At 33.5% G+C, this 13393-nt stretch overlaps 1 protein-coding gene across 1 annotated transcript; it reads left to right on the top strand.

The window, feature by feature from the left end:
- Positions 1-265: 265 nt before the first annotated feature.
- LOC127859634 (probable G-protein coupled receptor 139) lies at positions 266-1405 on the top strand. Its single transcript, XM_052397139.1, has one exon. The coding sequence runs from the start codon at positions 266-268 to the stop codon at positions 1403-1405; it is 1140 nt and encodes a 379-aa protein (XP_052253099.1).
- Positions 1406-13393: the final 11988 nt, after the last annotated feature.

The raw sequence follows: 13393 nt of genomic DNA, 5'->3' as shown, positions 1-13393 counted from the left end.
AAGTCGGTATAAAGAATACATGTGGTAGTGCCTATTAAACAGATGCATGGTTGTGAGAAAGTGTTTTTTTATCTACACTTATTTCCGAGGAATTGAAGGTATCATTTAAGAACGCAATACATACACATTTATTTCTTTAATAAAGTTATTTTACAATAAAATGTTAAATGTAGTGTATACATATTTGTTTATGAATAAACAAATGTGTATCAATAAAAAATAATATATATAATATATGTATTGATACAACATTTTTGTTATTCAGATGTCGTACATGACTAACGGGTCTATGGAAATGTTTGCGAATGCTGCTAGGAACATGTCCGATCTACACGACCGTACACCGCCTGTTTACGAAAGTTCCAAATCGTGCTACCAGAACGAATCGTGCCATCAGTACGAGCCATTTTACCTACGAGCGCGGTTCATCACTGGGTTGGTTTTCTACCCGATCATCTGCGTATTTGGAATAACCGGCAACATCATGTCCATCATCGTGATGTCCCAGCGTCAAATGCGTTCTTCAACAAACACATACCTATTGGCCTTGGCAATCTCGGATTTGATCAAGTTATTGTGTGACTTCCTATACTTCATGGTTGTTCTGTTGTTCCAGATAGATACGCCAACCGCAAATAAAGCCTACGGGTTTCTCTACCCTTACGCTCATTACGTGTTCAACGCCTCTCTGTGCATATCAGCTTGGTTAATCGTATCGGTTGCAGTAGAACGATATGTTTATATTTGTCATCCAACAAAAGTAAAATTCTTCTGCAATATACATAAAGCCAGAATCGTGTCAACGACCGTTTTTGTAATTATGGCAATGTTAGCGGTACCGTATGCAATGAGATACAGGACAGAACATCGGCTGAATAACGTAACAGGAACATATCAGTATGAGGTTGTAGTCACAGAATTGTGGAAAAATCAAATATTTACTGACATATACACGTGGTTTCAGAATCTTATGCGCTCAATCATACCTTTGGTGATTCTGATAATCCTTAACACGTGTATTTTGAACGGGTTACGCCGATGCCGTATTTTCCAAAGAAAACCTCCGAAGAAACATAAAATTACCTCAATGCTGGTGGTCGTTATACTCGTGTTTCTGCTTTGCATCACGCCGGATACAATTATGTCAACAGTTTTCGGCCTGGGCTATTTGGAAGAAAACTTTCTCGCGAGAGGAATTCGTGAAATTACTGACCTTTTATTATTGATCAATGCGGCTGTAAACTTTGTGATCTACTGCATATTTAACACTATTTTCTGGTGTCAGTTCAAGCGATTATTTTGTTATACGTGCTGTCGACGACAGAGAGAGGATTTGGATGTGAGAAATATGTCTATGATGGACATTGGCTCGGCGCGGTATGCACAGGCGAGCACTGCACTGTAAAATCGATTTAATTTCTTGATGGAACACAACTTTAACCCTTTACCTCTTAGATACGCATTTTGACGCATCTGTAGTCCTTTAGAAAGTAAATATAATTTAAGACCTTTCTTACTAGATTCAAGTTTTAAAGCCTTCATTTCCAAGCCTAAGATTCTGATGAGCAGCAAACAGCATACAACCTGAACGGCTGCAAGCTACTCTGGTTTTATGCTGTTTGCACATAGTCATTTTCACTTTGCTTCTGAGTGGGATAGGATTAAGTGTACAGATTCAATCTGTCACACTCACAATTCCACATGGCAGGGGTCAATATAATACAAGGTTTTAAATCCAAATATGTAACTACTGTAGTCGATAATTTGATAAAGAACAAGGCCGATCCACAACAAATAAAGTAACAATAAGTGAAATGATTTTGTCGTTATTGGTACGAACTTTAACGTATTTATGGAAATTGTATGCTTCATTTTATATAAATGGATATTGTATATAAATGGATTTTGTGTATTATGGTGCGTCTGCATATTTGTATTGTTATTCCGCAGCAAATTGACGACAATACTTATAAAAATTGCACACTTTTGAATACGTTTATGCAACAATTGTTCATAACTTTAAATAAACGGCATGAAAGGAATATTCGAGTGAGCCTAATAATAACGATAAATATTTACAAATTGCAACAACTAATAAATCAAATATAATATCAAATAAAATTCATTGATCAAGATTTAAATGAATTTAGTTCTTTAAAATAATGTTGAGTTACGTAAAAAAATCTTTAATTTTCCTTGTGAGTCGTTTTTTATTTGTAATGAATACTATTTTATTTGTTGTATTTGATACGTTGTATATTGGGAAAAAGTGGTACATGTATATACACTTGTTATACCTCTCCAAGTAACGGCGAATCAGAGAATGAAATCAAGAATTTTCATTTGGAGTCTAAAATAACCAAACATATAATATATTGTGTATTATACAACTGTAACATGTGAATGGTTTGTGACTGTCGGTTCGACGCTTAATTAATCAAATGCATACATGTTCAACTATGATCATTATATGGTTTTGGTTGAACACTTATAGGCATATGTATGAATAAACATTATATACGTACACAATAAAATTGATATTATTGACAAGTTATGGCGTGTTTTGTTTTAATTTTAAACAACAATTTAACTAAAAGACATGAGTCGCAGCATACGAAAACGGGTCTTATTCTATATGAAACCTCACGTGATTTGACAGCGGGCGGCGTAGCGCCCTCTGGCCTTTTTCGCAGGCTGATCTGGAGCAACCTGGCTGCATTTGTTATACGCCCATTTTAGTTTTAGCATGACGCGGCTTAAATGATTGGTTGATGACATTTATCCAAGAATTGCAAACTGTTTCCTGTATACAGAACCAAATAGGGCTATTGGGATAACACTAGCATGTCATTTCTTATACTTCCAGTTCGAAATATTGCCCGGCATGATTAAACTTTAGATTGTTCACGGAGATATGTCTAGAGTAATTATCCGCCTATTTGTGTGAGTACTTTAGGTTCAATTAAACGCAAGCGTTTATGTTCAGACAAGCCAACTGCTTACGTCCGCTAATAGCAACCGCGCATTTTATAGTTATGTTTACCGACAGCAGTGATATCCAAAGAATCCAAGCGTTGAAACGCTCTCCTTGAACTGCTTAACTGCCTTAAGAACACACAAGTTACATATGTCATTTCCAACTAATCCGGAAAAAAACATAGAAAAAATGCGGATATTTGAATGTCAACTAATAATCTGTGAATACAAATAGCACTTATGAACACATTTGAAAGAAGTGCATGTATACTTTAATGACATTAGCGACGATGATTATCGATACCTTTATTATGGAACAATACTTTTATTGAAATAAGAAGCTGCTAGCAAATAAAATAAACGAAGAGAAACTTCAGTTAGATCGAATTAAGGCCATCTTTATGATCACTTTATTACATTGAACTAATATTTACATGTTGTTGAAGGCTTCATTTTTTAGAAGTAACTGATATACGGTAAATAAGAAAAAAATCATAAACGTTTATACAATAGGAATTTCCATCTTGAGTTCCTTTTCAATGTAAAATGCCGCTCTCGTTTGCGGTGATGTAGATAATAATGCAATTGAGAAGAAAACATATTACCGAGTTACTTTCCTGTTTAATAATCAACGTAGTAAGAGGAGAAATGTCCCCATCTTGTGATATTCAAAATCGTTACTATAAAATGTTAACAAACTCGACGTTGCGAGCGTGTCGTTATTCATATTTAGCGGACCAATATGATCGTTTCGGCCGATGAAAATGATCGGATTCCACGGCTTCAAATGGACACAATGGTGTTAACATTCAGTGTTAGGCAACAGTGAGAAATACATTTTAGCCACACATAAACGAAATAAGAATGGTAATTAAATGTAGCCTTCAATTGCTATACTTTAAATATCGGCTGTAACTGCTGCAGTATTGTAGATAAGATTGAAGACAATAGTTGAGCTTTTTCAGAGTTTAACAAAAACACAATGTAGTAAACAACACGCTTACCTCAACGACAACTTTAATCCAATCATCAAAACAATGTAATGACAACAATATTCAATTTCAGTTTCTGTTCGTATATCCTTTTGTCTTAATTTATTAAAAAATATAGTTTATTTGATCATTTGGATCGAGTGCTAAGCGTTCTGACTAAAAGCAAGATAAACGAAATTCAATAACTAGTCGAAGCAATATATTTTGTTCATATCGAAGTAAAAACGTATGCATGATAAGTACACAATCCTAAATACGTTTTAATACATTTTTGATTTGTTTACTGATTTATTTTTGAAATATGTCACTTTTAAATAAAACAACATCGTTGTCCTAAAATCCAGAGAGTCTAACATATATTTATAGATGGCGTGATTCCTGACACAATTGCAAAACGTTACATCATTGATGATATGTTTATACAGTTGTAATAACTAGCAGAAATAAAATTTGAGTTACTAGGGAAACGAGTACAATATGCAAAAAGTCGGCGTATATCTTATTGTGTTGATATTATGAGCAAATTAAATGTAAGCATTTAAATGCATGGGTTTATTTGTTGTGTATGTTACTTTCATGGTGTGTCAACCAAGATACTTCATCAGTTGCATTATCAAATTAATGAAAATAAATGTAACGATATCCTATTTGATAATATATTTAGTGAAGAAACAATATAGGATGATACTACTATAAAGTGAAAAGCTTTTTAAAACCTCTGCCCAAAAGGGGTTTGCAATTCTGTTAAATATATTCGAACAATAATGATAACTGCAATTAAAAAACGTATATTTATAAACATAAAGTTTTGTGATTTCTATTAAATATCCCGTAAAAGATTGAATTTTATGTAGCCAAATTATATAATATAAACAATAACACAGGCCAAACGCCCTCTAGCGGCTTTGTCGGGAGCAAGTGGATTATAGACGTCCGGCCCGACTCTGCAGTGCGATATTGTTTAACCGTATATCATCGTCTTGTTAACATCTCTGACGCCATTTCAATTTTCTAAACTTATATGGGAAGCTATCCGTCTGATATTAAAACATACACAGTCAACAAGATTGTTTAACCAATGAACAGCGAGTATTCTTTACGATGTAAGATTAATATGTATCCGATATCGGGCAATAAAGCCTCAACAAACACAACGAGCCGAAGAGTTTAATATCGAATAGTATGCCGATCGTACAACGAAAAACGCCAAGTTATCTCTGGAGAAACCTATTGTCAGAAAAAGGAAACGAGCAGCACATGACATTTCCAATCTATTTTAGTACAACAGTTGATGCGACGCCGTCCGTTTACCAACGATTTACTTAGTGTCACTACTGGCATTAAAGGGGCCTTTTCACAGATTTCTTACATGTCTTGAAGTTTGTCATTGAATGCTTTATAAATGTAAACATTAAATTTTAAAAGCTCCATTAAAAAGTCAAAAATAAAATTTAAAAAAGGAAACTAAAGTAGCCCGCAGCAGGGCTCGAACCAGTGACCCCTGGAATCGTGAAGTGAAAACGCATTAGCCAACTGAGCTATCCTGCCAAGCCTACCTGCGTATTTTATACGTTATATAAGCAATCTTCGTAGTTTCACAAATTTAAACGACAGTAACAGAACTCTCCAAATTATTCAATCGTTTCGCGTTGCAACGCTTTATAATTTTTAGGTTTTTAAATCGTCAAAAGATGCATATAATGGCTATATTAGACCATGGCAAATATTCAGTAATACTGTTTCCTCAAAAATATCATAACCGAAAATTTGCGAATCTGAAACAACTTTTTTTAATTTTGTCAATTTTGTCAATTGACCAAACCGTGAAAAGATCCCTTTGACTGAATACGTGTCATGATGTAATTCAGTTACAATCGCCTAAAACGACTTTTAACTTGTTACATAGCAATATTATACACACCAATTCGGATGATTTGTAAACTTCTATCGGAGACAACAAACGGACGAACCCCGATCACTCAACTTCGCTCCTCGAAGCACTCATTTTATATATTGTATTCTTACGTTATGTTATTTGGCTCGAAATCGCGAGGATCAAATAATCGGATGACTTTAATTGTTTTTAATGCTCGACCTCACGTCAAGTCGTGTAAACTTGTAAATCGAATATGAGCACCTACTTAGCACCAAAGCTATAACTGACGTAGACAGTGTTACAATCTTGTCATGGACTTAGTCGTTATGCTTTTTATTTGAGCAATGTTATATCATTTACTCGAGTAATCTTTGATAGAGTGAAATATGTCTTTTTGTATTAAGGCAACAATGGGGGCGGTAGTTATAATCCGTTTAGTTCTAGACCAGTTCGAAGATCAACACAATTTTCAAAGTTGACTGAATACACTTTCAAAATTCGAATCTCCGCGACAATTTATCACCATCACATACATTGCGATCATGTCATCTTTCAAAATTACGATCGAATAAATACACAGTATATATATTGCTTTTTTGTATCTTAGTCCTGTTGTCATACAATAACCCGAAAATTTGCTTCGTAACAATGAGCTAGTAAACATGTGTATTATGATATTTGTTTGATGTATGTGTAACTGTTTTCAAATAAATAAAACTAATAATATTAATATTTAGGTAGAATTTCATTAATTAGAAGAAATCGGAGGTGCCAATCTGTAGCACAGTAATGTTTGTGAAAACAGTATATTAGTATTCGACTCTTATTACCGAAATCGAACTGGTCTTGTCGGTCCGCGCGATGTCGAGCGATCGGGTTTCGACTGTGGTCAAATCCAAGAAAAATAAAAGTGACGGGGTGTAAGTTAATCACAACCACATCCCGCAAGTATTTGGTCCTTCAGGTCAACACACTAATATCAATCCACCAATACGTAGGCGGGCAATTGTCTAATCCCTAATATCTAGTATTCTAATAGCAACCAATAACACATATATAGTTTATCTTCCATGTCTTATGTCGGCAACATTTCAGCATCATATTGACAACAGTTCAGCAGCTCTTCAGCATGTCATGCAATATAATCTCAACATCATATTCCGATTTGTTATCTTCCGGGAGCAAATAATGTAGCGATCGGTATCATTCCGCGTCTAATTATTCTCCATAATTGTGAATAATTGCTGTATTTATTCTGATAATATCTATAGTGTACTACGAATTGGTTATGCAACACCCATGTATTTAGCCCAGAGGTATTCAAATGGGGCCATCAACAAATATAAATGCATTTTATGATATTTTATGTACAAATATAACATGTGTATGATTCGTTCGACGATGAAAGAGAGAGAGAGAAAGTGATTAAACATTGTAACATGACACCCAAGACACTTTCAGGAGTGTACTTCTTCATTACCATAATCTTATCATTATACTGATATCATAATTATTATTTTCAGCTCAAAATATAATATTTTTATAACTCAAAAGTCGATCTAATTTATATTTGTCTCTATGTAGACAGAATAACAAAAGATATTTTTATCAAGTTAATCGTCAGCACCTTTCCTAGACACCTTTGAATATGTGTAGAATATTCGGAGACATGTATTTACTAAAATATCCATGCCTTTCTTTAACATAACGTTGATTAGGCTTGAATTAGGCTCTGACCATACTCCTATTATCCGTGATGTTCGAAATGTATGTCCTAATTTCCAAGGCATGTATTACTACATAATTGTTTTCGGATATTGCACAATGTAATTGATAATAAAAACAAGCAAATCGTTGTTGTATGAAAAAATTCATCTCCCATGCAAATGTGCAAGGTTAAGGCTATTTGAAAACATACAACATATTGACATAAATATTAAATACAATTCAGAAAACATTTCTAATTTGCAATTTGAATTAATTGAAGTTTTGTAATTGTATGACATTAGTACTTACAGTTGTTAATAAAATGATACTTATATAAAATCGTAATCATTAAAACATATTTCAACCAGGTTTTCATATTCAACATTATTAGCTTATTATCTGCATGCAATAGAAATAAGTAAATTTATGTTTTACTAGAATATGTCAAATTGATAAGGGTTTATTCCAAACTAATTTTTACGGTTATGATTGTTTAGATAAAAGTATAATATTGCATACTGAAGATATATAAAAGAAATGTTTAATGAATTGCTATTTTTTGAATGAAGTCTTTCCATATGAAATGAATTGTTACATACACTTTAATGATATGTGAATAATTATGGTGGCAATCTTTGGAGCTTATTGATACCTCTTATCATATGCGTTAACTGTTTCCAGGAAGTGAACCCATTGTTATGATATACATATTTGTTTGCTTGTTCAGATATTTTATCATATCAGGTACATTAGATTATGTTTTACTGTTTGGAATTGGGTTCCTTGTCATAAATAAAGGACCACAATTTTCTGTATACAAACATCTCTATTTTGACTCAAACACGAGCAAAAGGTACGAAGATTGAACTATATTTTCAGGAAACTTTTTTTAAGATTCAAAGACAACATACCTATTTTGCATCGCAGAGAGTATAGCATCCGTCCGAATTTGTTTCAGGACATTATTAAACTATAATCGAAGTGTAATTCGAATTATTCTACCTTTGAATAGGTTTGACATTTATGTTATGTTTCCGAACACTAGCTTATTTGTTCCTAGAGGCACGGAATATGTTAGTTTCAATTATAAAATAAATGTGTATGTTTTTTGTTCACACATGTTATGAGTCAAATCTTCAAAGCTGTAAATTAGTTGAGCTTATTAAGCGTAGGGAAACCATTTGAACTGCCCTTGAACTCAAGACAAAAACAATTTGCTGTTCAACAAAACCCACATGGGATGTTATAATCAATGATTTAGTGTTTATTTTTAACACTTATCGAGATTTGAGCGATAAGAGATAAGAGTTCACTAATGCGCATCATGTAAGATGTTTTTATGTGTTTGAAGACATAATGACGATATATCCAGAATGTTTATATCGGCAGTATACAAACATTGCGCCTAGCAGCTGTCTTCAACAGGTTTTATAAAAAAAACGAATAAGCATTATTGTTTGTTTGATATACAGTTAGGTAGTGAAAAGCATGGCCGGATGGGAAAATTAAAATTACTTCGCAGTGTTTGGGTTGACACCAGATTTTCTTTCTACCTTTATTAGTCGTTCCCGACAAATATAAGCGAACACTTCTTTTATGTTAAAACACATGCGACGTAATACTTTATAACATAACACTTACTTTACATAGAGCCGCAATACTAACTAATACCGAGCACTTAAACTTGCATTCGTTATTTTATGCGGTGTTCCTTTTTCGTAAAATTTCATGAAAGATAAGTATACCACACTTTTGGTTAAGTATGTTTTCATTTATCCATTGTGACTGAATACAACTGCAGAAGCAGGTATTTGGTACTGTTGATTATCTGGCGCAACATTTACATTCCGATACTACGGACTCTCCAAGCATCGCCCTCGGGTTAACGGTGCAGTCTGCATTCACATGTAAAACACTAACAGTAGAAATTATTAAAGTGTAATGTGTTTACATATTTCAACAGAAATCAATGATATTTCTGACATAATTAAATTATCTTTTTTATCGTGAAACGGGTGAAGTACAATTAAGCGCCGACTACCTTTAATCAAGTATATTAACTGTAATATAGTGATGGGCTATCATCACGTGGTGTTCACAGGAAAAATGAATATGATAAGTCTACAAGATAAGTATTGATGCAAAGCATCAAAGAGCGTCGGGAATTTTAGTGTAAATGGCACTCAATGAAGTTACATGGAACGATTTTTTCTACTGTAAATATTAATATATTGGCCGATTATTTTAAACAAAATAGAAAAAGATACTGGTATATAACCATTATCTATAACTGCGTGTAATAACTCCCAAATAACCATTATTTATGATGTTGTGTTATAACCCCCAAATAACCATTATCTATGATTTTGTGTTTTAACCCCCAAATATTTCAAAGTTCATTTTGTTTACATTGGTTTCCTTTTTTTACTGGCATCCGTGCAGTTTTCATTAATGGAACAGAACTGTGTAGGTTTAAACAAATCTGTTTCATCTTGTAAGCGCAATTTCATATTTTTCTCAACTTCAATGGGAGATGATTCTGATCTTATTCTTACGTTGCTCCTTTACGATAGGGGTTGAGTACTAATTGATATGAACACACTGAAAAAGTTTGAAAAAGTTGAATAAAAAATGTAAATTGCATAAAAAAGCTGCATTTCACAATACTTTGAAATTCAGTAAAAGATCATAATAGATTTATTGCTCCGATATTCATCATTTTCAATAGGGTTTCGAGTAATACTGAAATAAAAAGACTTAACAGGTTTGGAAAGATTCAGACGAAATCTGTGAAATCTTTTAAACAAGTGGAAATTGTTTAATTTGTCAAATTTTAGAGAAAAAAAAATTATGGACTTATTGTCCCGATGTTTCTCGTTTTAAATGAGGTAAAAATGCTCATTGATATGAAGACACTGTAAGTTTGGAAAGATGTTGACATAATCACCTTACCAAGCAGTTTTGACTTTTATTTTTAAATTCAAAGAGACATAATTCTGGACATATGGTCCGATATTGCTCATATAGAGTTTGGGAAGGGTCCTCATTGATAAAAAAACCTTTGCAAGTTTGGGAACAAACGGATTAAAAGTTTGGACTTCGAACAACAATTTTAAAATTTCTCAAATTCTAAGGAAGATAACTATGGACGTAATGGTAGACTAATGCTAAAGGGCCCATACCAACTGGATAGTAATACGTGTCCCGCTTCGCGCTCTATATGTGGTTCTTAAAAAAACTCCGAGGAGTGCTTGACTCTAGGGAAACGGGTTGCTGGGACACAGCTCCTCCTTGATAAGCGGCTGCTTCCTTTATCGCAACTCATTGTTACAATCAATAATACGTGTCGCGCTTCGCGTTCTATATGCGGTAGGGATATTACTTAGGGCCTATTATAGACAACCATAAAATACATGGATAATAGATGTGTTGTTTGCATTTATTTGTTAATATAAAAACAAGTTTATTTATGTATAAGATATTTAAGTGTTGTAAGAAATTTTAATTAACGTTGTCACACGCGGAATCCATTTATTTTAGTAAAAATGCCCAATTATAGTAAAATGGATTTTAGTTTTATTATATTAATTAACCTGACTGAAAAAAATTGTCAGCCGCCGAACTGTTCCGTTCGTGCCGTAACCCGGGATTAAACCGGGGGCCTTTAGATGATTGTTGCGTAAACAACTTCAGTCTAACGCTCTCCCAACTGAGCTATGCCGGCTGCCATCATTTATGTACTGCTATTTGGTGAAGTTGTGTATAGTGATCGTTATTATATGTCTATTAATAAACTAATACATTGTACGTTTGCGTAACACTACGCCTTCTAATAAAGTTGCTTGCGCGAAAGGTCGTCAAATATCGTACTACATTGATTCTCCACTAAATAAGCAAATTAGAAAAAACACAAAATAAATATATTTTGATTATGTTTTGTTTTTATACAAAACCAGAAAGTTTCGCGTATTTGCCCAGTCCCTGTGATCTTTCCCCTGTGATCAGTTGTGGATCAGTTATTAATTAAAACAATTAGCTTTGCATTATTTGCAATAAATGTTGTAATAAATGTAATAGGCGCAAATGCAGAACTTATTAACACTTATTTACACAAAAAATCACCACTATACAAGATACTCTTAAAACAAAAATATATACATTGATCCGTAAAATAACTTCTCCTCCCATAAGCGAAAACAAGCATTACATTCTAGTCGCCGCTCTCAAGAGCGACGCCAATGACCAGAGCCCGTCATATCTCTGCGCGGAGGTTGGCGCATTAATTGGGGATATTGGCAAGGCTTACGCAGGGAGTTTAAAGCCGTGAAATATGCCATACATTATATGGGTATTTGCAAGCCAAATGACACGGTTGCCAATTTCACGTGAAATTTACTACGATAGCTTACCGCTATGAAACAACATCAGTAAAACATGTGTTCAATGATGTGCGGTAAGGTTCCTCGCATTTGGACAAATATAATGGACAATACACATACACAACGAACACTCACACTCACACATGACTTCAAATGGTGTCGCAATCACAGGAACTGTCAATGCAAAGCATGCTGGGTTTAATTTGGTGTTTATGAGCTTTAAACCCCATACAATATACTAACATATTTTTATTGGTATCGAGGCAAAATGAAAATGTTTTTTTTTTCATTTAATGTGCATAGTATTAACGGTACTGAAGTGCAAAAAAATGCTGGGTAAAATCATATGAAAAATAAAAAAACGTATTTATGTGTATTACATGTGTACGTACTCTAAATAGGCGAATTGAAACATATAGTTTTTCTGATAAATATAATTATTCGACTCCGCAGTATCGTTTTCAAGCACCATTCTCATAAGTTGAGGTGAGTAACTATGAAGAAGAAAACTGTTTAATGTCTCGTATTAAGACAACACGCGCAATATCACAATTTGGTGTTCGTGTTATCATAAGGCCTTTTCCCTCAAATGAAATATTTTTTCCGGCGTTAGTTTTTAACGTTGGGAAAAAGCCATGATCCTACAAGCCGAACAATATGTAAATGGTAATTACAGAGGAGTTAATGGCCATGAAAACAGGAAACACGCTCCATGACCCGTGGTTCAGGTTTTATGATCACCACTTATCTTCATCAAAACTCGACAAACATTAGCGTCAAACGAAATGGAAATCACATTTGGATTGTGTTTTCCCTTTTTGTACTTCTGATGCCAGCGTTTATTACACATGATTTAAAAAAAATGATATAAATTATATAAATGATCGTGAGTGAGAGTCTTTAAATTCCATGTCCAATGCCTTTACGTTATTAATTGATTTAAGTTAGAGACGGCTAACCGTTTATAAACAACATATTTACATCAGATGTGCCAATAACTTTCTCTTAGTATGACTAATATTTGTAACTGTTTAAACATGTAGAAGATAATATTATGTTTGTTGAATTAAATCAGATTACCTAGTAAGACGTACTCGATTGTGAATTCATTTTATTTTTACAAAATAAAAATTTGATTGTAATATCGTTTGATATCGTTGTTCACTTTTACCAGTAATGCGAGTAAATTAAGTAGAAGCAAGATTGGTGCTATTAACGTTATTATTATCCCTTTAGTCCATCATGGAATTTTTTGTTGTCTTTTAAAACAAACGTGATTGTGTTATTAGAATCGATTAACAATTAGAAACTAATAGCAATGCTATGCAAAATGATAATTAGCAAACGTCTATTGATCACAAAAAATGTGTTTACTATTGTAGTACTTATGCAACCACTGTTATTTGTTATGCATTACTTTAGTGCTGGAACTCCTTCACTCAGACCCATTTAAATCTTGAATA

Source organism: Dreissena polymorpha, chromosome 15 (genome assembly GCF_020536995.1).
Source record: "Dreissena polymorpha isolate Duluth1 chromosome 15, UMN_Dpol_1.0, whole genome shotgun sequence".
Lineage (NCBI taxonomy): Eukaryota > Metazoa > Mollusca > Bivalvia > Myida > Dreissenidae > Dreissena > Dreissena polymorpha.
Note: the sequence above shows the minus strand (reverse complement) of the source record. Positions and strands in the feature narration are given on the sequence as shown.

Bases quoted from the DNA above. Each gene is read 5' to 3' on its own strand.
- LOC127859634 (XM_052397139.1), top strand. From the start codon at position 266: ATGTCGTACATGACTAACGGGTCTATGGAAATGTTTGCGAATGCTGCT.